General features: G+C 41.0%; 1 protein-coding gene across 10 annotated transcripts in view; it reads right to left on the bottom strand.

Moving 5' to 3' along the window:
• The window catches only part of tbc1d22a (TBC1 domain family, member 22a), a 444,201-nt gene that overhangs the window by 397,938 nt on the left and 20,264 nt on the right, over positions 1–25,999 (bottom strand). For all 10 annotated transcript variants that reach the window (XM_038811404.1, XM_038811403.1, XM_038811406.1 and 7 more), the window contains exons 2-4: positions 16,640–16,696; positions 11,912–12,240; positions 732–914 (exon numbers count right to left, since the gene is read on the bottom strand). In XM_038811404.1, the coding sequence (XP_038667332.1) occupies positions 732–914; positions 11,912–12,240; positions 16,640–16,696 (569 nt within the window). The remainder of the gene's footprint in view (positions 1–731; positions 915–11,911; positions 12,241–16,639; positions 16,697–25,999) is intronic.

Raw genomic sequence — 25,999 nt, 5'->3', positions numbered from 1 at the left:
GCCAATCCACCTACTCTGCACATTTTTGGATTGTGGGGGCGAAACCCACGCAGACACGGGGAGAATGTGCAAACTCCACACGGACAGTGACCCAGAGCCGGGATCGAACCTGGGACCTCAGCGCCGTGAGGCGGTTGTGCTAACCACTAGGCCACCGTGCTGCCTGTCATCCCCACAATTAACATAATTGTCTTGGAAGGTTTGGATGTTTGTAATCACCCAACAAGAGCAACTAATTGGTTACTTGTTCAGAAGTCACTGACCTTGTATTTATTGGTTACCATATAACTAAAGCATGCTTTGTTCAGGTTCTTCAAAATCAATTACTAGACCATAGCTGCCACACAAAAGTTTAATTTGTCTCATTGACAACTGATCAACTCTTGACGAAACAATTTCAGGGCATAAGTAATGATCACTCTCAAATCTATTTCCTTGTGAGACTACCACTGCAGTGATACCGGGCCACTGCTTGCTTTCAGTAAGCATCCATCACACTGTAGCCCTTTTTTGAAAAACATTTCCTATTGCTTTGATTCAATGCCAATTACTTTTCCTTGCCTTGGTAATAATGGCTGAATGGATAACACCTGCACTTTAAGCAGAACCCTTTCTAAAAACAAGAGGCACCAGATAATAAGGTCACTGCAAACTGACCAACCGCACAACGGGATTCTTTCACGTTACCTATCTTCAGAATACCTTGTTACCTCACCATAGTTGGGGCTTACCTAAGTCAGTGTTCGGACCTGCCAGCAGCTGTCTGAATTTTTCCAAACGAAACATTTCTCTTTCAGTCATCAAAGGAGCATCTGAGGTATTTTGGTCTGCAATTCTTGCTACCAATGGAATTGTTGATCTAGAAGGAACTGATTGCTGCCTTGGAAGAGAAGTGTTTTCAAAATCATCTAAACCTGCAAATTACACAAATTACATTATTACAAACAGAATTACAACATTTAAAATATAATCTTCCATATCAAATCAACACCATAAAATGTACATTGACTGGAACAAAATTCCTGAACTTCGTTACACTCCACATAGAAATGGAAATTCAAACATTGACTCTCACTCATAACCCAGTATAAAAAATGCTCTTGCAGCCCATTCTTCACCTGCCTTGAGATTTTCAGAGGCAGCCGACATATATACTGGTGCTCAACTCAACCCAAGAAGATGCGTCTAATAATTACAGCTCAATAACTACTGCATATAATGACACCAGCGAGAATGTAAATTACGGCAGAATTATGCCTTTAATCACACCTGGAGACTGCACGGTTTAGGCAATTCAGACTGTAACTTATATGTACATATCCTCCACTTGCTGTGTTTTACTGGAGAAACTGTATTTAATGGAGAGAAGTTACTGCAGTTTCAGGCAAGAAGCTTTTGCTGCGGACAATTTTAAATAGCCTCTGTAAATAAAAACATTGGCATGTCAACTTCTGATCTCTTGTGCGAAGGGGGGGTTAAACTGACGGGGGGGTGGTTAAACAGATGGTGGGGGTGGTTAAACAGACAGGGGCGTGGGGAGACACAGGGGGGGGGGAGAAAGAGGACTGGGGGGCACTGGGGGGTAGGAGTAGACAGGTGTGTCCCCTGAAGATTTTCAGAGAATTTACAGTGCAGAAGGAGGCCGTTCGGCCCATCGAGTCTGCACCAGCTCTTGGAAAGAGCACCCTACACTAGCCCACACACCTACCCTATCCCCTTCCCCCAGTAACCCCACCCACCACTAAGGGCAATTTTGGACACTAAGGGCAATTTATCATGGCCAATCCACCTAACCTGCACATCTTTGGACTGTGGGAGGAAACCGGAGCACCCGGAGGAAACCCACGCAGACACGGGGAGAACGTGCAGACTCCGCACAGACAGTGACCCAAGCCGGGAATTGAACCTGGGACCCTGGAGCTGTCAAGCAATTGTGCTAACCACTATGCTACCGTGCTGCCCAAAACATGCATTTATTTAGCGCCTTTCCCAACCAAAGCAATTTACAGCCAATTAAGCACTTTTGAAATGTACTTGCTGTTGTAATGTAGGCAGCCAATTTGCACCCAACAATCTCCCACAAACAGCAATGTGATAATGACTAGGTAATCCTGTTGTGATGTTGATTGAGGGCTTTATATATTGACCAGGATACCATAGAGTCAGAGAGCGAGAGTCATAGAGATTTTACAGCATGGAAAGAGGCCCTTTAGCCCATCATGTCCACACCATCCATCAAACAGCTATACAGTCCCATCCCAATTTCCATCACTTGGTCTGTAGCCTTGTATGCTGTGGCATTTCAAGTGCTCATCTCAATAGTTCTTAAATGTTATGAAGATTCCCGCCTCTACCAGGGAATTACCCTAAACTGGAAACCCCGACTGAATTGGCAGACTTTGGATGGTTCTAACACCACCCTCTTACCCATGAAAAGTTAGAATTAAAACCACTTCTAACTCTTTGTTACTGACAACAGCAACCCCTGCTACCCACCCCCACCTCCCTGCCCCACAATCCCAATCCCCCATCTATCTTCCAAAATCCACACAACCATCTCTCCCAACCACCCCCGCCAAGTCCGCCTCCTCCTCTAATTCATTGGTTGACAGTGGTGTTAATGGACAGTCCACTGAATAAAAGAACGCAATACTGTATGACACGAGTTATTTGCACATGGTGCACATTTCACTTCCTACCCATCATGGCAGCATTATACTTTATCCTGTTACTCTGGCATTATTTCCCAGAGGTTTGAACATACTGGCATCACAAGATCATGTACTTGGGCAAACACTGTAGTACAATACAGGATAAATACCACAAATTTTAAAACTTAGTAGTTGTACCATGACGCACTGTACGAGTACCACAATTCTGTTCAAGTCCACAGGCAATAAGAATTCCAAACATATTGAAGAGCTCAACATTTGCCCAATTATGCTTTTTGTTTTAATTTTCATCACATCTAAAACTGAATTAGGAATAAGGGGAAATTGCAGGATGGTAATGATCAGTATTTACCCTTGCTTTTCTTCAAGTGATTGATTCAAGAGCCATGAATCGACTTAGAATTGCAACCACGAATAACTATTTGACAAGTTCAGGAAGAACAATTCCAGGTTACAACTTCTCACTCAAAGTATTTAATATTACTTTGCAGCTAAATGAAGTCCAACACTCCGAAAACGAAAATCACTACTGTTTCAGAGAATGATCAAAGACATGTCCATTTCATTTTGGTTTTCATCCATGCATACTGCTCAGGCTACACAAGATTACTTCAGCAATCATATTGCAGAATCCAATACAGGAGGCTGATGCTAAACCAATCACCTGGCACCACAAACCACTCACCTCCCCCCAGTGGCATTGTTCACCAGGCATATTAAGCAAACGTAAATGCAGTAAAATTGCAAAGAAAAAGGATTAGGTAAAAAAAAAAGCAATAAGTGGAGACTCTATGGTTAAAACTAAGGACAGAGGACTCGATTCTATAATGTCAGTTTTCTACAGGTGCCCCAATCATTCAAGTGGCAAAATGTATTGCAAGATTAGGGAGGCATGCAGCAAAAGGTAATGGGAAAAATAATTTTCGTTCACAGGTTAAAAGCAGCACAGTTCAACTCAGAAGGGAAGATATTTCATGAGTGCATTCGAGATAATTCCAGACATGTTGAGGACACGCCATACTAAAATTAATCAGTAACGTGCAAGGTTTTTTAATAATCTACCAGGAGAGCAGCACTTATCTCGCAGTAATCATATTATGACTGAACTCACTGTTCAGTTTCTACTTTGGAACCTTAACAGTAATTAATTAGGACTCTAAATTTAGATAGGGGTACCTTCAACCGGTTAAGAAAAAGAAAAGTGACAGCATACTGTAGGAACTTCTCAAAACAAAAATGCAGCTTAATACATGGCCAACATGTACCCCAAGGTGAACAAGCACTATTTACCAAATTTAACAGCCAGGGTGAACACAGAAGTGAGAAGTGAAATAAAACCAATGAGAAAGAGCAAATAAAACCGTACAGAGAGAATTGCAAAGAACAGATTCAAGGGACAGTGATAGATATAAAGTGCAGCTACGGGAAACAAAAAGATATCCCAAGAGCTCCACAAGGAATATGAAAAGAACCATGCCATGGATACAAAGATTTACACAAAGATTTTGTCTTATTACCTTAGACAAAAAGGGTACTTACAGGTAATATAGACATTTTAAAAACAGGTGGAAAACTCTGATTCTGTACCTCAAAATGAAAATAAGAAAAGGGCTGAATTCTTTAAACATTATTTTGCATCAGGTCAGACTAGAGGAATAATCATTCTGTCATTCAGGGGAAATTAATAATGAATAAAAGGACTAAAAATCATTTAACGTTAACACAAGGAAGAAAACAGCATTAGAATAGTGGTACTAACGACTAACAAATCCACAGGCCATTATAAATTTTCCCAAGAGTTTTCAAGCAAGTCGGTGAGGGTCCTTTACCCACAATCTTTCAGAACACTCCCTATAGATTAGAAAATTGCAACTATAGCTCCATCATTTAAGAAAGATGAGAAAGAGAAATTAGGGATTGAAAGACCTGTTTGTCCAAATCAGCAATAGGGAAAATATGGGATTTTACAACTGAGTACATCAAGGGATTTAAACTGATTAGAGAAAGCCAACATGGATTAATAATAGGTAGGTCACATCGAATGAACCTTTCTTCAGTCGTCCATGGGACATTGGTGACACGGACAGGGCCAGCTCTTATTGCCCTCCCCCAACTGTCCTCAATAAGGGAGTAGCAAGCTCCAGGAAACTGCAGGCTAGTGAGCCTAATCGGTCATAGGGAAAATACCAGAATCCATTCCGAAAAAGGTAGCAACAAGACATTTAGAAAATAATAATACAATCAGGCAGAGTCAGCATGGCTTTGTGAAAGGGAAATCATGCTCGACTAATTCATTAGTTTCTTTGAGGAAGATAATGCAAAGATAAAGATATGCTGTACTAGCTCCAAAAGGCATTCAATAAGATATCACATCAAATGTTACTTCACAAATTAAAAGCTCGAGATGCAAATGGTAACATTTTAGCAGTGACATAGCAGTGACAGAAGATTGGAGAACGGAGTACGGTTAAATGGGTCATATTCAGGTTGCCACCACATAACTAGTGGAATGCCACAGAAATCAGTGCTGGGGCCTCAACTGTTTACAATGTGTATTAAAGACTTGAATGAAAGGAACAACTATATGCTGGCTAAATTTGCTGATGACACAACAATGGAAAGGAAAATGGTTGTCAAGAGGATATCAGGAGAATACAAAGGTTAAGTGAGTGAGCAACCAATTTGGCAGTTGGAGCACAACTGTCCATTTTGACAGGAAGAGAAAAGTAGTTTATTATTTAGATAGAGCAACTGCAGGGACACTACAGTCCAGAGGGATCTGGGTGTCCTTGGAACTCAATTGGTATGTCGGTACAGCAAGTGGTTAGGAAGGCAAACGGAATGTTGACATTTATTGCAAGAGGAGTTGTATATAAAAACAGTATTGCTAGTACTGTACATGGCCTTACTGAGACCACATCTGGAGTACTGTGTACAGTTTTGGTCTCCTTACTTAAGAAAGGATATAATTGCATGAGCAGTTAACGGAAGGTTTACTAGACTGAGCTCTGGAAAGAAGAGGTTAGTTTATGAGCAAAGTTTGAGCAGGTTGGAGCGATTCCCCTTAAAGCTTTGAGAAATAAGAAGTGAAATAAGAAGTGTTGAAACATGCATGTGTTACGATAGGGAGATGTTAGGAAATTGAATCCAGAAATGGGATCGAAGACGTAATGGGCAGTTTCGGGGTTAATAGGTGGAGGGTAAAACTGCTAGCACTCAGTAAGGAGGTATGCGCCCACATATGACCGGAGTTACATTCTCCCATTCATACTTAACTTGTTAATAAGAATGAACCCCTGTTCAGCTGGAGTGATTCACTCAAGATCCATTGTCCTTCGGAACACTCTGATCTCACCAGCTATTTTTTTTAATCCATTACTTTAGCAGACAAAGCCAGAGGACAGAGGGTGGACAGGGACGAGCCCCTAATCCAGCTCCTTGCCTGCTCCAAAAACCAATTCAAATTGAATCCAATTCATGGTCTCCACAAGAGAGACATACCAGATCCAGACATTACACCTGATCCCACACTCATCTTAGCCAAAAGGCCTAGCCTATTACAGAGTCTGATGGCTTATGGTGTCTGTAAATTAGAGGTTAATTGCAGATTCATTGAATGGCCCTGTTCTTTTATGTAGAGTGGTCAATCAAAAGCCCAGATAGCAATGATGATTTCAAGTCTGGATACCACAGGACAGAACCATTTTTTGAGGCGCTGGGTAGAGCTCAGAGAGAGAAAAGAATTCTGTTCGAAGCAAGTGGGGGCAGAAGGATTAAAAGCTGTCAGAGACCGGCTTTCGAAAAGGGGTCTGAAGGAACTACTCTAACACCATGAATGTATTCTGTAGATGCAAGTATCATTGTTGCCTGCCTGCGTAGAGTTGAGAGCTGTATGCCCATTTTACATGCTGTCTAATGGGAAAGTGTGTTAGAGTGAAAATATACATGAACGCTGTTCTTGTTAGGTCTGAAGTTTAAAAGTTTAAAGATTGTTTTTATTTTGTTTTAATACATTTTTGGTTTAAAAATAACCAAACCCTATTTCTTATGCAACCACTCATGGAATGAATCAATCTTTCATCATAGTCTTACAAAATTTTTTGAAGTTGTGGTCCTGGTCCAGTATCTTAGCCATTGTTAGGGTCTGACCAGGCGCCTGTAACACAAGATCCTGAGGAACTCGACAGGGTGGATGCCAAGAGGATATTTCCTATTGTGATGGAGTCTAGAACTAGGGGACACAGTTTAAGAATTAGTGTTCTGCCATTTAAGACAAATGAGGAGAATGTTTTTCTCCGAGAGTCGTTCGTCTGAAGGGAGCTCCAAGATTTTGACCCAGCACCAAAGAAGGAACAAAGGTATTTTTCCACGCAAGGAAGGTGTATAACATAAGGGAAATGTGCAAGCAGGACGTCCCCACGTGCCTTCGGCTTCTTCTCAGTGATACAGGTCGAGGGTTTAGAAAAGTGTTGTCAAAGAAACTTTGGGGAGTTGCTGTAGCACTTCTTGTAGATGTTACACATGTCAAGGAACACACCAGTGATTTGGAGAATTAACGTTTAAGGTAGCAGCCAGGGTTTCAATCCCCTGTGCTGTGCTGTTGGATTTGTACTCATCCAGGCAAGTGGAGAGTATTCCATCACACTCCTGATTTGTGTCTTGTAAATAGCGGAAAGGTTTTGGGAAAATCAGGGAGCAAGCTAGTCATACTGAAATAGTCAGCTTCTAAACTATTCTCATAGCCATAGAATTAATGTAGCTAATCAAGTTAGGTTTCTAGTCAATAATAGCCCCAGGATGTTGATGGTGGGGGTAATTCGGAGGAATAATTAAGAATCTCTCTCATTGGAAATAGTCATTAGCTACCATTTAACTAGCAGATAACATTTGTGCCTCAGATCAGCCCAAGCTTGAATGTAGTCCAAGTAATTGCTGCATTCAGTCAAGGCACGCTTCATTATCTCAGGATAATTATATTCAAGCAAGTAACTAAAGTAGTAGAGAGGGGAATGTCTATGGGTTTCTAGAATAGGTTCCACAAAACTATAAGGCTCCACAAAAGACATGGTTTGCTAGAATTAAAGCTCCTGGGATTGACAGCTAATTATTGACCTGGTTAGGAGATTGCTGAGGTGGTAGAGTTATAATGGGTATGTAATCAAATGAAGTGACAACTGATGGCCCTCAAGGATTTGTGCTGGACGATTTGCACTATTTATTAATGACTTAGCTTGCACAATAGCGAGCCACATATCCAGGCTTGCAGACGGCACAGATTGGTGGAATTGTATGCAGTCCACACAGGTGCATAACATTATCAGATTGATAGATGACGGGAATGGGAAAAAGTGGCAGGTGGATTTCAATCCAGGTAAACTAGAGATGATCCAAAATATTGAAACAGAAGGAACAGTGGAGGTCCAAAGTGATTCTGCAGTTCCTGTATGCAAATCACTAAAATGCAGTGGTAAATACAAAAAATAAAGAGGATATTGCAAAGTTATTCTTTCTAAGAGAGCTACAATATAATGAGTAAAGGAGGTTTTTCTCCAGCTATATCATGTCCTGATTAGATCACATAGGAAGTACTACATACAGTACCTGTAAGTACATATTCACTGGAATGTTACCAGGGGCTGGTTTAGCTCACAAGGCTAAATCGCTGGCTTTTAAAGCAGACCAAGCAGGCCAGCAGCACGGTTCGATTCCCGTACCAGCCTCCCCGGACAGGCGCCGGAATGTGGCGACTAGGGGCTTTTCACAGTAACTTCATTGAAGCCTACTCGTGACAATAAGTGATTTTCATTCATTTCATTCAATCCAACAGCTGGACTGAGATTTAATATAAACTTGGCTTGTATTCCCTAGAACATAGGAGGTTAAGGGGTGATTTGATTGAGTAGAATCAATAGGGAAGATAGAAACATCCTCACCTGGTAGTGGAGTAGATGGTACGTGGGCATAAACTCAAAATCAGAGCCGGCCATTCTGGAGACACATCAGGAAACACAACACAAAGGATGCTTTGTGGAACTGTCACCCACAAAATGCTAAGTCAATTCATTTTCAATCTGAGATCAACAGACATTTGCAAGCCAGGGGTATAATGGGATATAGAACCAAAGCATGCGGGTAACCCAAGGATACAAAAGCCAGGATTTTATTAAATGGCGGAAGTGATTCAAGGGGCTAAATGGTCTCAGTTGGTTCCAATGAATCATAGAATAGCATAACACATGAGTTCAGAAAACAGAAAAACAAATGATGTAACTTATCTATGGCCCTGATGGCTTGCATCCTAGGATCCTAAAAGTAGCAACAGAGCAACATCCTAAAAGGGCACAGTAGCATAGTGGTTAGCACTATAGCTTCACAGCACCAGGGTCCCAGGTTCAATTCCCGGCTTGGGTCACTGTCTGTGCAGAGTCTGCACGTTCTCCCCGTGTGTGCGTGGGTTTCCTCCCGGTGCTCCGGTTTCCGCCCACGGCCCACAGTCCAAAGGTATGCAGGTTAGGTGGATTGGCCACGCTAATTTTCCCTTAGGTTAGATGGGGTTGCAGGGTTTCGGGGATAGGGTGGAGGTTTGGGGTTTAGCAGGGTGCTCTTTCCAAGAGCCAGTGCGGACTCGATGGTTCGAATGGCCTCCTTCTGTTGTAAATTCTATGAAATCTATAATTCTATGAAACAGAGGTAGCGGATGCACTGGTTGTAATTTTCCAAAATTCTGGAGAAGTACCGGAGGATTGGAAAACTGCCAACGTGACACCCCCATTCAAAAAGGAGGGAGGCATAAAGTGAGTAACTATAGGCCAATTAGTCTAACATCTATTGTTGGAAAAATGTTGGAATCAGGTATTAATAAAGTAATAGCAGCATATTTGGAAATCATAAGCAAGAAGTCAGCATGGCTTCATGAAAGGGAAATCGTGCCTGACAAATAAATTCAGAGTTTGTTCAAGGAAGTCTCAACCAGAGCGGATAGAGGGAAACCAATAGATGCATTGTATTTGGTATCCAAAAAGGGGTTCAACAAGGTACCTCACGAAAGGTACCTTTGGGCAGCACGGTAGCATAGTGCTTAGCACAATTGCTTCACAGCGCCAGGGTCCCAGGTTCAATTCCCGGCTTGGGTCATTGTCTGTGCAGAGTCTGCACGTTCTCCCCGTGTGTGCGTGGGTTTCCTCCGGGTGCTCCGGTTTCCAGATGTGCAGGTTAGGTGGATTGGCCATGCTAAATTGCCCTTAAGTGTTGGGTAGGGTTACTGGGTTATGGGGATAGGACGGAGGTGTGGGCTTGGGTCAGGTGCTCTTTCCAAGAGCCGGTGCAGACTCTATGAAATTCTATGAAAAGGGTGGCATGGTAGCACAGTGGTTAGCACTGTTAATTCACAGCACCAGGGTCCCAGGTGCGATTCTCAGCTTGGGTTACTTTATGTGCGGAGTCTGCATATTGAAATGAAATGAAAATGAAAAGAAAATTAAAATCGCTTATTGTCACAAGTAGGCTTCAATGAAGTTACTGTGAAAAGCCCCTAGACGCCACATTCTGGCGCATGTCCGGGGAGGCTGGTACGGGTACATTCTCCCCAGGTCTGCGTGGGTTTCCTCCAGGTGCTCCAGTTTCCTCCCACAAGACATGCTTGTGAGGTGAATTGGACATTCTGAATTCTCCCTCAGTGTACCTGAACAGGCATTGTAGAATGGCGACTCGGGGATTTTCACAGTAACTGCATTGCAGTGTTAATGCAAGCTTACTTGTGACACTAATAAAGATTATTATTATTAGATTACTTTTGCCAATGATGAAGCTGTGTAGAAACCATTATGTTCTCAAAAGATTTGCTGTTAGGTGAATTGGAAATGCTGAATTCTCCCTCAGTGCTCCTGAACAGGCGCCGGAGAGTGGTGACTAGGGGATTTTCACAGTCACTTCATTGCAGTGTTAACATAAGCCTACTTGTGACAATAATAAAGACTTTTGAAAAATAGGTAAGAGCCCATAATGTTGGAGCTTGTATATTGGCATGGATAGAGAATTGGCTAATAGACAGGAAACAGTGAGTAGAAGATAAGGGATTCTTTTTCAGGTTGGCAATCTGTAACTAGTGGGGTTTCACAAGGATCAAAGAATACGACTGAACATGTTTGTTTACACAAGACTTTGTGAACAGAATGCAGCAATTCTAAGCCTTTCATGAGCATGTTCTCAATCAGCGTAAATCATGAGCCCACCTAAAATTTTCAATGTAACATTCAAAACAATTCCAAATTAAATCAAGTCAGGCAACGTAGAATTTAATTTTGTTACAAGGGCCCATGCACACACAAGCTTGTATTTACAAACATATTTCATGTCGCAATTTTTGCAATCAAAGGAGGAGGAAATTTGAACTTGAGCGCCTGAAGAGAAACAGCAGAATGTTAACCAATGGTATTACACAACCTCTTCCAGTTAGGTTTTCTGAAATATTTAGGTGTACTAACCATAGAAAAATAAAACAACATTATAGTCAATAAACAAGCAACAAAAATAGATAAGAAGCATTTAAAAGTTTAAAGTATTTTCAAAATCTGTTCCAACAGTAGAACCAACCGTACAAATATTAAGTAAACTCCAAAAACTGGGCGTTACTATAAAATTAGTTTGAAAGGCTACAATGGGAATTAAGACTATAATAATTATTATAAATATCTATGGATGACAAATGCAAATAGATCAATTACATGGGCATATAAATAATTACTGCAGGACCCAAAATTCGAGTTAGAAAAAGTATAACTTTTTCCCACAAAGATTTAGAAAATCAAAGTTTAAAAAAAAACATTTGATTAAATGTTCCACAAATTCTTTCAGATCTAAGTAAAATCAAATCATCATTGGGAATGGAATCCAGGATCTTGTGAACAAGATTCACACCGTCAGCAGAATAAACTTTTATCAATTATTCAATGTTCTGTGAAATGGTGCAAATCAAACCAGCAACTGGCTGGGCAGCCAACACACGTGCTCAATCACATTTTTGCCAGTAGTACTCTTTCAGGCAAACCTGCATTTTCAAGAATACATCTTCGCGTTTGAATGTCTTCAATTCTGCATTTCTCCAAAGGTCAAGAGGAAGGACAACTTCAGGAAAAAGAACACACCCCTCTCCCAAGTTTGGAAAGTTTCAATTTGAATGCAGAAGTAGCAGAAAAGTGTCAACATAGTTAGAAGAAATGATATTGAATGGTTCAAATTACCTGATCTATTAAGTTCAACTGCACTAGTCGACCTAGTAATGTCAGTTTTATTGTTCACTTGTTCCAAGCGGTCCAATTGTTCTGGTGATGTCTCGATTTGTTTGTCCTGCTGTTTCTGTTCTTGTAGTTTGCTATGAATCTGAAGTACTTTATTTGCTGTTTCCATAACAACATCTGTATTCAGGTTTTGAGCAGCCATAGCCAAGAGTTCATCATCATCATCACCAACATCCCAAGCATCACTTGTAATACTTTCAAACTCCTGGAAACTCGTAACCTTCTTTGTTCTCATTGACACAGATTGTGACTTTGAATTTGCTTTAAGTAAGCTGTTGGTCAAAACAAAATGAAACTGAATCAATGGTCCTCATTAATATTAAGTATGGTTTCAGATACATCAATTTTACAACCGGAATAAAGGCATCTAGCTACTCAGTACTGCGTTATGGGTTTCATAGAATTTACAGAGCAGAAGGACGCCATTCAGCCCATCAAGTCTGCAGGTTGGAAAGAGCACCCTACTTAAGACCACACCTCCACCCTGTCCCCATAACACAGTAACCCCACCTAACCTTTTTTCGACTCTTAAGGACAATTTAGCATAGCCAATCCACCCAACCTGCACATCTTTTTGGACTGTGGGAGGAAACCGGAGCACCCGGAGGAAACCCACGCAGACACGGGGAGAAAGTGCAGACTCCACTAGGACAGTGACCCAGAAATCAAGCCTGGGACCCTGAAGCTGTGAAGCAACTGTGCTCACCACTGCACTACCGTGCTGCCCACTTTCTTTCTTTTTTTTTTTTATTTCTTTTTTTAAATTAAATTTAGAGTACCCAATTAATTTTTTCCAATTAAGGGGCAATTTAGCGTGTTCAATCCACCTACCTTGCACATCTTTGGGTTGTGGGGGCGAAACCCACGCAAACACGGGGAGAATGTGCAAACTCCACACGGACAGTGACCCAGAGCCGGGATCGAACCTGGGACCTCAGCGCCGTGAGACTGCCGTGCTAACCCACTGAGCCACCGTGCTGCCCCCCACTTTTTTTCTTAAAAACTTTCCCGATTCATTTAGTGATCCGCCCCTAGTCCAGTGACTCTAATTGCCTTTCAGAAGGTCATAGATCACAGAATTTTCAGTGCAGAAGGAAGCCATTGGGCCCATCGGGCCTGCACCTGCCCTTGGAAAGAGCACCCCACTTAAGCCCACACTTCCAACCTATCCCCGTAACCCAGTAACTCCACCCAACCTTCTTTTGGACACCAAGGGCAATTTAGCATGGCCAATTCACCTAACCAGCACATCTTTAGACTGCTGGAGTAAACCGGAGCACCCGGAGGAAACCCACGTAGACACGGGGAGAACATGCAGACTCCGCACAGACAGTGACCCAAGTCGGGAAGCAACTGTGCTAACCACTATGTTACTGTGCTGGCCACAATAGCATAGATTTCTATTTTCCTTTTAAAGTATTATTTTTGAAATTTGGTACCCAAGACCAACATTGAAGAATTATTTCGAATAAAAATAGAAAACGCTGGATGAACTAAAAAAAAAGTCTGGCCAATGCTGTATAGAGAAACACAGTTAACAGAGTCCAAATGATGCTTCTACAGAACTGAAGAAAAGGAAAAATATAATCAATTATTTGGGAGGAGAGATGGGTGGAATGGGGCAGAATAGATCAGGGATAGGACAGGGCAAAGGACAGGTTGACAAAGGTGTCATCCGCATGAGACAAAGGGAGTGTTAATGGTGCCATTAAGGGATGTAGAGTAATAATAGTGTCAATAGGTATCACAGCAGAATGTGTAAATGGGAGAAAACTGAACAAAAGGGTTAGGGGACCATGCAGGCGAGAGATGGTGTTATATAGGGGCAGGTCAAGGAAACTGAAAATCAACAAACTATAAAAGGGGGAGGTCAAGATAGAGGGGAAAGTTCACAATCTAAAGTAACTGAACTCAATGTTGAGTGTAAAAGGCTCAATTGGAAGATGAGGTATTGTTCTTCCTGTTTGTGTTGGGATTCACCGCTTTGCAGAACCCTATTGCTCCATTCACAAGCATGACCCCAACCTCCTGGTTGCTTGCAATTTCAACTTAGCATCTCGCTCTCAAGCCCAAATGTCCATCCTCGGCCTGCTGCAATGCTCCAATGAAACTAAAAGAACAACACCTCATCACACCAAGTCAAGGATTAACGGTCAACATTTCTAAGATCATACGTGCACACAAACTCAATTGTCTATTGCTTCAACTGCATTAGTATCTATTTAAAATTTAAATGAAGATTTCTGCTCTCTCTCAACATTTTATTCACCCAGCTTGATCTTCACATCGTAAAACTGAAGGTGTTGCACAGTGAAACGAAAGACAAAATGTGGAAACATAGGGTGTCAATTTGCGAAAGGTGAAGAAAGTAGTATTTTGTACTAACCAATGATTGAAGCAGATATCAACAAAATGAGTCAAATATTGTATGCATTTCAAAGCCATCTGTTCCAAGTATAAACAAGTTTTATTAACCTAGTGTAGGTCATTGGTGATGCCATCACCAACGTTCTGAACATTCAGCCTTCAAAGGGATCAATGCTGATAAAGGTTCCAAAGATAGAGAATTGAAAAAAAGCTGAACTTATTTTATCCCAATACTAGAAAACAATTCTCTCACAGCTCCAGGACAGCAGATAGGTAGAACAGACACAATTAATGCTAGATAAATATTTGTTCTGTTATAGACTTGCAGGTCATACGTTTGTCATTAAACAGAAGCAAAAGGTAGTTCGAAATTTGATGGCTTTTGTGCTGTGACGACTATCATGGAAATATTTTTCTGTAGGTCAACAATTGAAAAATTGAAATGCGCTGGCAGTGGAGCAGAGAAATAGGAGAGATTTGGAAGAAGTGAGTGTAGGTTTTATTCAAAGAATACAGGTATTCCACAAAGCTTCTTCAATTACCTTTGAGCGCCAGGAAGAAATTTGACAGAATTCTATCCTAAGTGGAAGTGATAAAGGATAAACAACTAAGAATCCTTAGCCAAATTACATTTTATTGTTGGATGATTTATATTAATCTGGATTTTTATTGTTATATAATTAATTATTCTGGAACTATGGATGATGTGGATAATTGTAGTACGACCCGGCCCAACTAAGTTTGGGTTAAATTATGTTGTGGTTGGATAATGAAATTCACTTAAAATTCATGCTCGTGAACAGCAAATTCAGAATATACTCATTCCTTCCAAAAGGTCGAATTTTAACAATTCCCCACTGTGACGAATGCAGGATTTTAGATATATTGGATAAGCATTTGGAAATTTAAGGGTTAGTGTGTTTGACTGCAGTAGCTATGCTTTTAAAAGAACCTTGTTTTGCAAGACCAGAAAGCTTTTTGGAGTCAGAGGTGGAATTGACCATGGTAAAAGCCTGGGCTACTGCATTGCTGTTGGGCTAAGAAGAGTCACTAGGGAGATGATGCGTTTTCAGCCTGGGGAGCTCATTTCTTTTCAGCTGGGGGAGATGATGTCAATGCTGAGTGGGGCTAAGACATTTTGAGAACGTTTTTGAGTTGAGTTTTGATCCAGTTACCCTTTAGACCACAAGTAAAGTCTTTTGCTTTCACAGTAGGATAGTTGAAAAAAGATGAATAGTATTTAAAGGAGTGGAGACTTGTCTGAAGACAAGGGGGAAGCTGAAACAAACCGGCTGAAACAGCTTTTTGAAGACATCCAACCAGAGTCTGCAGGAGGTCTAATAGGAGTAAATCTGTTCTAGAAAGCAAGTATTACTGTGCTCTTGGGCTGTCGAGTGGATTGAGTGCTGTATGTTTTTTTTCCTATCGTCTTGTTTAATTGGGAACAGATACGAATGAAGGGTATTGTGTTTACTGTATTGAGTAGTATTGTTTATGGGGTAATTGTAAGCTATTTTTAGATGTGACGTTAAAGAGTTTAATATTGTGTTAATAATACTGTTTTGTTTTAAAATACCAAATCCCTATTTCTTTATGCAATCACTCCTGGAGTGAAATATTCTTTCTGCAGTGTTACAAAATAAGCTAAAATCTTGGGGTTTCGGTCCAGCATCCTAGCCACTGTTGGGGGGTCTGGTCTGGGATCATAATACCACAGCCAGCCAATATTTACCAAACTTCCACACAAAACTGATTAAAACAAAGTGCTTTCTGCTTAATTTAACAATCTACTTTAGTAAATGCTTAAGTGGCATTTTGGGTTTCTCCGTAATTATCAGGCCAACCGAGGCCAAAGTTCTTTCATCCCATTGTTCAGAAAGACAATCTCCTACTTCAGAGACACTCATATCCCCCTTCAGCAGCTCATACATGCAGTCTTAATGCAAATCCCACAGTTCAAAATGTTATCTCCATGCAATAATCATGTTTCCCCGCACTCTTCAAAGTTCAAAGAGAAACTTGCATTTAACATTCACTCCCCTTCAAACACTCTATAACTGAGAATACCTTAAGAGTAACACAAATGTTGCATGCCCCAGCAATAATATTCTCACCTTAATGAGCTGAAGTCTCCCAGCAATGGAAATTTAAAATAAAATATGATACCCTAACAATGATATCTGTCCTCTGTAATCTGAGTATCCAGCAGCACAATTCATGCAAGAAGATCTATAAATGCAGCATTCAAATAGTACTTTGAAATATCTTCATTTATACAAATGGAATAATAATTTTCACACTTACTTTGCATGTAGCAGAGGATCAAATGGCGGATGCTGCGCTCCATATACATGTTGTATACTGCAAAGGAAAGTACGAATCAGTAACAGCACCCTTGTCACATAAAAGCAATCAGCAATTCTGCACTACTCAAGCATGTACATGACGGCACTTGTTGACTAACATTAAAACAAGACATAAAAGATCTGAAATCTCCACTTTTTAAATAGGCTATTTACATGCTCATAAGACTTTTGAACTTCTTGCAAGTAGCTTTTTCCAATTCTTTTTTTAAAAATAAATTTAGAGTACCCAATTCTTTTTTTTCCAATGAAGGGACAATTTAGCGTTGCCAATCCACCTACCCTGCACATCTTTGGGTTGTGGGGGGGCGAGACCCACTCAGACATGGACAGGGTGAATGTGCAAACTCCACACAATGACCCAGGACTGGCTCATCAGCGCAGTGAAGCAGCAGTGCTAACCACTGCACCAACATGCCACCCCGGCATTTTCACATTCTTTTGATTTTTGGACCTTTCTGTTTCCTCACCTCCTTCTCCTCCCTCTACCCTCCCCCACCTCCCCTTGCCCCGAGCACGCCTTTTGCATTTTTCCTCCCACCCACTTTGAGGAAGTATTCTGGTTACCCATGGATTACATGCTGGCACCAATATTGCCTCTAAATTGCACAGCAACGCTGAAATATGGTGCAGGCCAAACACAAGTCGATTTCTTTAAGTTACAGCACATATATAGTGTAAAAATAAATAGTGTAAATCTTTTAAATGAACAGGCTACACAACAAAATAAATTGAAGAGAATTCTTCCCTCCACCAAATGCATGCTCTTTCTCATTTTTTGTTCAATTTCATGCAGGTATTTTCCCTCATTCCCATCCAATATTACACTTGCATTCTTGTCCTTCTCCCATCCAAACAGGTCCCTTCAGCTGACAACAATCTGCTTAGACGGAGTAGAAATTATAAAACAATATAAAGACATGTGGTTTAATTTCTGAAATAACCCTAGATACAACCCAAAGTCAAAATTTTTAATTTAAAAACATATAAAATGCAACTAAACCAATAGAATTAAATATTCTTAGAGAAAAAACTTTTAACACTTCTTCATCTGCATGCCACCCACACTCCCCTATCCTTTTTGAAGGGATTGAGTCAGTCAAATCAGATGTGGTTCTGCGAGGTCTAACAAAGGAACAAAAAAAAGTGCAAAGTTGCTCCTGTTGTCAGTACCATTATTCTTGTATGAACAATAAAATACATTTCACTGAAAAGGTTTTTCACCATGGTCATCAAGCCCTGCCCTCATTTAATGTACGCACATGTGCAATTTCAGACATGTGTCACTAGTTAACCATCAAAGTTATTTCCAACACTGTTCATCCTGGTCTGAAATAAAAAGGACAACAGAATCATAGACTTCATACAGTGCAGAAGGAGGCCTTTCGGCCCATCAAGATTGCACCGACCCTCTGAAAGAGCACGCCATCTAGACCCACTCCCCCACCAGTGTCGCCCCGATACTGGCATCTTGATTCCAACTTCATTGATAATATTCTGTCCATTTCAGAGAAAATACTATCACAGGCTATTCAATAATTATTTAAGATGGAACTCATGATCAATTACACAATCCCCAAACACAATCCCCAAAGTTACACCCCGTATATTAGAGTTACTGTCTTCGAGCTTTAGTATTACATCTCGATCATCAAAGTGCTAAATGAGTTCATTGCAGTGGGTTAGTAACAGGGAATGTTAAGTGAATTCTAATTATTCATTAGTACCCAACCTCTGTTGCAACCCACTTTCCAGGCAGTGCCTGATATAGTGTCCCACACGATAGGCTTACTGTCAGTTACGCCAGATTAATTTACATGTTGAAGTATGACATATTTTTACTCCATTTCTTTTTAATAACTTGTGTATATTTCCATTATTCCAGTCCCTTTCGGTTTTGCTCGCCACTAAGTAATTGGCATACAGGTCTACGTCTCTTTCATGTAGAGATGCTATAAGAACATAAGAACTAGGAGCAGGAGTAGGCCATTAGCCCCTAGAGCCTGCTCTGCCATTCAATGAGATCATGTCTGATCTTTTGTGGACTCAGCTCCACTTTCCGGCCTGAACACCATAACCCTTAATCCCTTTACTCTTCAAAAAACTATCTTTACCTTAAAAACATTTAATGAAGGAGCCTCAACTGCTTCACTGGGCAAGGAATTCTATAGATTCACAACCCTTTGGGTGAAGACGTTCCTCCTAAACTCAGTCCTAAATCTACTTCCCCTTATTTTGAGGCTATGTCCCCTAGTTCTGCTTTCACCCGCCAGTGGAAACAACCTGCCCGCATCTATCCTATCTATTCCCTTCATAATTTTATATGTTTCTATAAGATCTCCCATCATCCTTCTAAATTCCAACAAGTACAGTCCCAGTCAACTCAACCTCTCCTCGTAATCCAACCCCTTCAGCTCTGGGATTAACCTAGTGAATCTCCTCTGCACACCCTCCAGCGCCAGTACATCCTTTCTCAGGTAAAGGAGACCAAAACTGAACATAATACTCCAGTGTGGCCTCACTAACACCTTATACAATTGCAGCATAACCTCCCTATAAACTCCATCCCTCTAGCACTGAAGGACAAAATTCCAACTTTTGCGATTCATGCACGAGCACACCCAGGTCTCTCTGCAAAACAGCATGTTTTAATATTTTATCATTTAAATAATAATCCCTTTTGCTTTTATAGTTCACCAGAAGCAAAGAGACAATAGAAAATATTTTGCAGGCTGCAAATTATTACATAACCCATAATGTTATATTATCAGGAATAAGGTACAGCATCACTGAAATTGAAACATGTATTAGAAAAGACATAAAATCGGGCGGCACGGTGGCACAGCGGTTAGCATTGCTGCCTACGGCTCTGAGGACCCGGGTTCGAATCCCGGCCCTGGGTCACTGTGTGTGAGGAGTTTGCACATTCTCCCCGTGTCTGCGTGGGTTTCACCCCTACAACCCAAAGATGTGCAGGTTAGGTGGATTGGCCACGTTAAATTGCCCCTTAATTGGAAAAAAAATGAATTGGATATTCTAACTTTATAAAAAAAACAAGAAAAGACATAAAATCAGGGATGCACATGAGGCTAGAATTGCAGGTGCTCAGAGATCTCAGTGCTGTAGGGCTGGCAGCAGTTACACAGATAAGGAGGCAAGACTATGGTGGAAAATGTGAAAAGAAATAAGAATTTTAAAATAGAGGCATTGCCAAATAGCAATACAGGTCAGTGTGCACAGGGGTGAAAAACAAAACAGGCTACAACTCAAAGCAGAGTAGAATCTCTGGCAACAGCACACCTCTTCCCGATGAACTTGCATTCTATACTCGTTTTGAGCAGGAAACCAACATACTGTGGTCAACTGCCCCAGCCTATCGGACACACCCATACTTACTGTCACCGCCTATGAAGTTAGATTGGCCTCTTGAAAGTTTATCTTCGGAAAGCAACAGGCCTGGACATGCATTAAGATCCTGCGAGGACCAACTGGCGAGTGTGTTCACGGACATCTTCAACCTCTCCCTACTCCGTTCAGAGGTTCCCAACTGCTTCAAGAAGACCACCATCATACCAAAGAAGAACCAGGCAACGTGCCTCAACGACCAACATCCAGTGGCCTTGACATCTATCATTATGAAGTGCTTTGGGAGGGAGGCACGGTGGCACAGTGGTTAGTACTGCTGCCTAGGGTGCTGAGGACCATGGTTCAATCCCAGCCCTGGGTCACTGCTTGTATGGAGTTTGCACAATCTCCCAGTGTCTGCTTGAGTTTCACCCCCACAACCCAAAAGATGTGCAGGTTAGGTGGATTGGCCACGCTAAATTGCCCCTTAATTTCCTGACCCACAGACCACAATCAGTAAGAGCAAACAACAAGACCGCCTCCATGATAGTCCTCAACACCGGCCCCTCAATGTTGCGTACTTAGCCCCCTACTATACTCCCTATATGCACACACACGACTATGGGGCAATGTTTGGCTCCAACTCCATCTCCAAGTTTGCTAATGACACAACTTTAGTGGGTCGGATCTTGAACAACCATGAGTCAGAGTACAGGAGGGAGATGGGGCACCCAATGGTGTGGTGTAACGACAACAGTCGCTCCCTCAACATCAGCAAAACTAAGGAGTTGGTCATTGACTTCAGAAAGCAAAGTATCGTACACACCTCTGTTTGCATCGATGGTGCCGAGGTGGAGATGGTTGAAAGCTTCCAATTACCTAGGTGTGTACATCCACAATCTGTCCTGATTTACCAAAGTCAACACTACAACCAAGAAAGCACAACAGCGCCTATACTTCCTCAGGAAACAAAGGAAATTCGGCATGTCCACATTGACTCTTACTAATTTCTACAGATGCACCATAGAAAGTATCCTATCTGGCTGCAACTGCTCAGCCCAAGACCATAAGAAATGCAGAGAGTCATGAATACAGCCCAGTCCATCACACAAACCTGCCTCCCATCCATTGATTCTGTCTACACCTCCCGCTGCCTGGGAACAGCTGGCAGCATAATGAAAGACCCGACCCATCCCATCCAGGTTAGTCTCTCTTCCATCGGGCAGAAGATACAAAAGTCTGAGAATACACACAAACAGATTCAAAAACAGCTTCTTCCCCGCTGTTACCAGACTCCTGAATGACCCTCTTATGGACTGAACTGATCTCTTTACGCATTTTCTCTACTGAGTAGTACTACACTCCGTATCGGTCACCTGGTGTCTATATATTTACGTGGTGTATCTATCACATGCCCTATGTTTTTCATGTATGAAATGATCTGTCGGGACTGTGTGCAGAACAATACTTTTCAGTACACCTCGGTACACGTGACAATCAACCCAAAGCCAAATGCAATAGAAATTGGAAGTTGGTCATTTTAAAATGAGACAGACATGGCTGATGGACAAAAATGAAGATTCTTCCTTTAATTGCAGAATGATTGAACAACCAACAAATGACGCAAACAGTTTTGGAGAACTCAGTATGAAAGTAACAAAACATTCCAAACCTGCTCACCTTTCAGTCAGGGTGCCTAGATTTTCTATGTGGAATGACATTGCACTTGGGGCACAAGTTTTTTTACAGGTATAAAATGAAAGTGAAGTTTATAGTTTTTTCAAATTTGTTAATATTAAATCTTCTAGAGTAGTGTCTCTGCTTATAAAATTAATTTCATTGATACAGATGCATTGTTGTCGTGAACCAACTGCAATATTAATAATTCAGTTCTCAAAAATAGCTAAAACAAGATTTAACGCAGTTTGAGCTCATGATAAAGCTGCACCAGAATGGTGGTTGACAATCAACGGATGAAAGAGTGCAAGACGTGTATATCGAGCCAACGAGGAACAGCTTTGTTCTACACATTGTGAGTGAATGAAAACTCTTCCTCCTGTTAGTCACTTATCAACAGTTAATATATTTTCTTAAACCCTGAATACTAAAAGCAGCCAAAGGACAACTTCAGACAGCTTCCATTTGTCCCAGAAGTTACTTCTTTTTCAAAGTTGATAATAGTCAAAAAGTTAACCAACATTTTCAATATATCTATCCGACAGGAAGGGAAATAGATCATAGAATTTACAGTGCAGAAGGAGGCCATTCGGCCCATCGAGTCTGCACCGGCTCTTGGAAAGAGCACCCTACCCAAGGTCAACACCTCCACCCTATCCCCATAACCCAGTAACACCACCCAACACTAAGGGCAATTTTGGACACTAAGGGCAATTTATCATGGCCAATCCACCTAAACTGCACATCTTTGGACTGTGGGAGGAAACCGGAGCACCCGGAGGAAACCCACGCACACACGGGGAGGATGTGCAGACTCCGCACAGACAGTGACCCAAGCCGGAATCGAACCTGGGACCCTGGAGCCGTGAAGCGATTGTGCTATCCACAATGCTACCGTGCTGTCCTCAATCATTGTTTGAAAGATTTGTGCACTGACTAGGATGATACCAGAGATGAGTAAACATGAAATTTACTTATTATAAAAGATTTTAAAAGGGATATATTAAGTGGAGCAGAAAAAGATCATGTGCATAAACAGAAAACCTTGAAGCTACAGAAAGCTAGAAAGTCAATTAATTACTAATGGAAATCATGCACCAGTGGTAACAATAGGACATAATGGCTGCAGGAGCATAAAGGTGGAGCTTTGAATGAGTGCTTTCATACAGATGGTGTTACCCCATAAGTCAAAACGATGTGCAAGACAGCCTATGCAAACAATAATTTGCTCTGAGGCGATAGAAACCAAGTGTCTGAAAGATTTGCAAAGCTCTTACTATAAAGTGCAACATTATGTAACAGTAATCAAATTTCAACATGAACACTGGTGAGCATCATGTAAAGACTTCTTAAGAACAATTGGATGTCAGTTTTCTCAGGATCAAATGTTCTACATCATTAAGAACTAAATTTTACACTCAACAGTAGAAAAATAGATAAACATTCCAAAAGTCAGACAGTGATGGGAAGAACAGAAGTTAAAATTATAGGCTCAATTATGCACTAAACTGCAAAAGTTCTGCATGAAGGTACATTGCGTAGTATGTTGCTGCACCAGAGCCCTGGGTGGTCCAGGTCCAATTATTGGTCTGTATTGAGTTAGTTGACCCGAGTGAAGATCAGTCTCACTGCCCAGAGCAAAACTAGGAAATTATTATTCATTGACTCCCTTACCGAGTGCACATGCAAACACAAAAATCAGCTTCATCCCTCTGCTTCAGAATCAACTTTACGTTAAGACTTGTACAAAAAAATGGTAGCATTGTGAGACACTAGAGACCGCTGACACTCACTAAAATGCACCTTAGAAATAGGAATGTTAAAAAGAAAATGCAAGGGGGTGGCACAGTGGTTAGCACTGCTACCTTATCGCCAGAGACCCTGGTTCAATTCATTGGGCGACTAGGTGGAGTTTGCACTTTCTCCCCGTGGCTGCGCAGATTTCCTTTGGGTGCTCCGGTGTCCTCCCACTGTCCAAAGATGTGCAGGTTAAGGTTGGGGCTATGGAGGTAATGCAGGGGAGTGGGCCTAAGTAGGGTGCTCTTTTAGAGGGACAGTGCAGACTCAATGGGCCGAATGGCCTCCTTCTGCGCTGTAGGGCTTCTATGATTCTGTAAACTGGAGAAGAGCATGTTTTTCATTATATTTCTTCTTGGGATGAGGAAATTTTAAAAACTTGACAATTAGGCCAATAATTTAATATCCATAATAATACTGAAATGTTTTCTTCCATTGCAGAAAATAGTGGAATCATGTTCAATAAAACAGAGTAGATCACAATATTTTTAGGATTCCCTGTTCCCATTCCTGATTCTGGTCTTAAACCAGCCGTGTGCAGTATCCAATAAACCACAACAGAAAATTGCAGCACATAAATTAACTGTTGAATACTTGCTAGTCAACACGTGATCACTTTTAATAATCTTTATTATTGTCACAAGTGTCAACACTGCAATGAAGTTACTGTGAAAATTCCCTAGTTGCCTCACACTGTGCAGGGAAGAAATTTAGTGCATTCACACTTCTAGTTACACTTGTTAACTATCCAGCAGTTTAGCCCTGAAAATAAGCTAATTGTCATGTGAGAGTACCTTTAAGAAATGATTGTTTATCAAATAGCTGCAGTGATGTCACAGTGTGGGTGCAGCTGGGTTGTCTGTCTGTTTTTACTTTTGTTTTTGGGCTGGCAGCTACAGGGTATGTTTGGTTTCGTTTTGCAGATTGGGAGCTGCATCCAGAGAAGCAAGGTGTAATTCTAGTCTCTCTGTGTATGAAAGGAATCTCTTCAAATCACTTGCTAATTTAAAAGTGATAACTGCTCTCAGTAGAGAATTTAAACCTGATCTCTGTGTTAAAGAGAGTATTTGTCTTATGGATGTTAATCTATTAAAGGCATATGGAGAGCACTAGAATGATTGGGAGTAGGTTGATTTGATCCTAGTTTCAGACTAGTTTGGCACAACATTTTGGGTCGAAGGGCCTGTACTGTGCTGTACAGTTCTATGTTCTATGTTACTTCTAGAGTACTGTATTCTTTGGGGGGAGTATTTGAGTTGACAATTGCTAAGATGTTTACTGTGTGTGTTTAAAAATGTTAACTGGATTCGTAGAATAAACATTGTTTTTGTTCAAACATACTTTAGCTCTCTGTTGCATCACACCTGTAAAGTGGGCCCTTGTGCTCCCCATAACCAAAATCTATTTAAAAGTTATGGGTCAGGTGAACTCCATGATATACTTTGGTTTTCTCTGAACCCTGGCTCGTAACATAATGCAAATTTTTAGTGTAAGGATATAGCAATGCAGTGGATGCTAAGCAAAGAGATACAAAAAATTACTGAAAGATATGGAATAGGCTTTCCTACTCCAAAGTAACTTGTAAATTGAGGAATATGCAATGTGATGATTAAGACTTAAAATAAAGCTTGTTAAAACACAAAATAACATATTGCAATGGTATGTGGCAGAGCAGAGATAGCATCTACTACAGTATTTTTTACAGACTGCCAATGCACTCTTTGAAGTAGTTTGACAGACATTCCAACAACAAGATTGACCCAAAAGCTACCCCAAACCCAGAACATTCTTTCAAACTACAAATATATTGCTTCTACTTTAAAAAGACACCCAAAACCCAATCACTCTGTGGTGAAGTACCTGACAAAACCTAGAAAGTTAGTTGTTTAAACCAGAGTCTATCAAAGGGACCATTTATTTTACATGAAGGAACACGAGTAGATCATTCAATCCCCATTCAGCCATTCAATTGGAACATGGCTCATCCATATTTTCAGATTCCATTTCTCCACAAGGTGCAAAAGAACAAGGACAGTGAAAATTAATTGTGAAACACAAAGGTGAGAAAAGGAAGGCACAGCAGCAGAGTCTGTGCCTTGATTTTGCTGCTGCTCAAAAAATGAATGAGGAGTAAAAACTACTGATCAGAAAAAGTGTGGTAGTTCTTCTCTGGTTTAAACAACTAACTTTCTAGGTTTTGTCAGGTACTTCACCACAGAGTGATTGGGAACAAGCGTGATATGTCATGAATTCAGCTACATATCCTTTATAGTTATTTTACAGAAACATCACATGCTACATTTATGTTGACAGAATTAACGGGCAATACTCTAGTCATTTTTACTACTGCCATTGTTTCAGATTTTGGCAGTTTCCTCTGGTACAGACCTCATCTCCACTCAAAGGATGCAGGCTTGAATGAAAATTAAATAGCTTTTCATTGCCAGAACTGGCTGACCACACCATATTCTGCCAAAACAAA

Source organism: Scyliorhinus canicula, chromosome 11, assembly GCF_902713615.1.
Source record: "Scyliorhinus canicula chromosome 11, sScyCan1.1, whole genome shotgun sequence".
NCBI classification, from domain to species: domain Eukaryota; kingdom Metazoa; phylum Chordata; class Chondrichthyes; order Carcharhiniformes; family Scyliorhinidae; genus Scyliorhinus; species Scyliorhinus canicula.
This window is presented reverse-complemented; position numbering and strand designations above follow the sequence as displayed.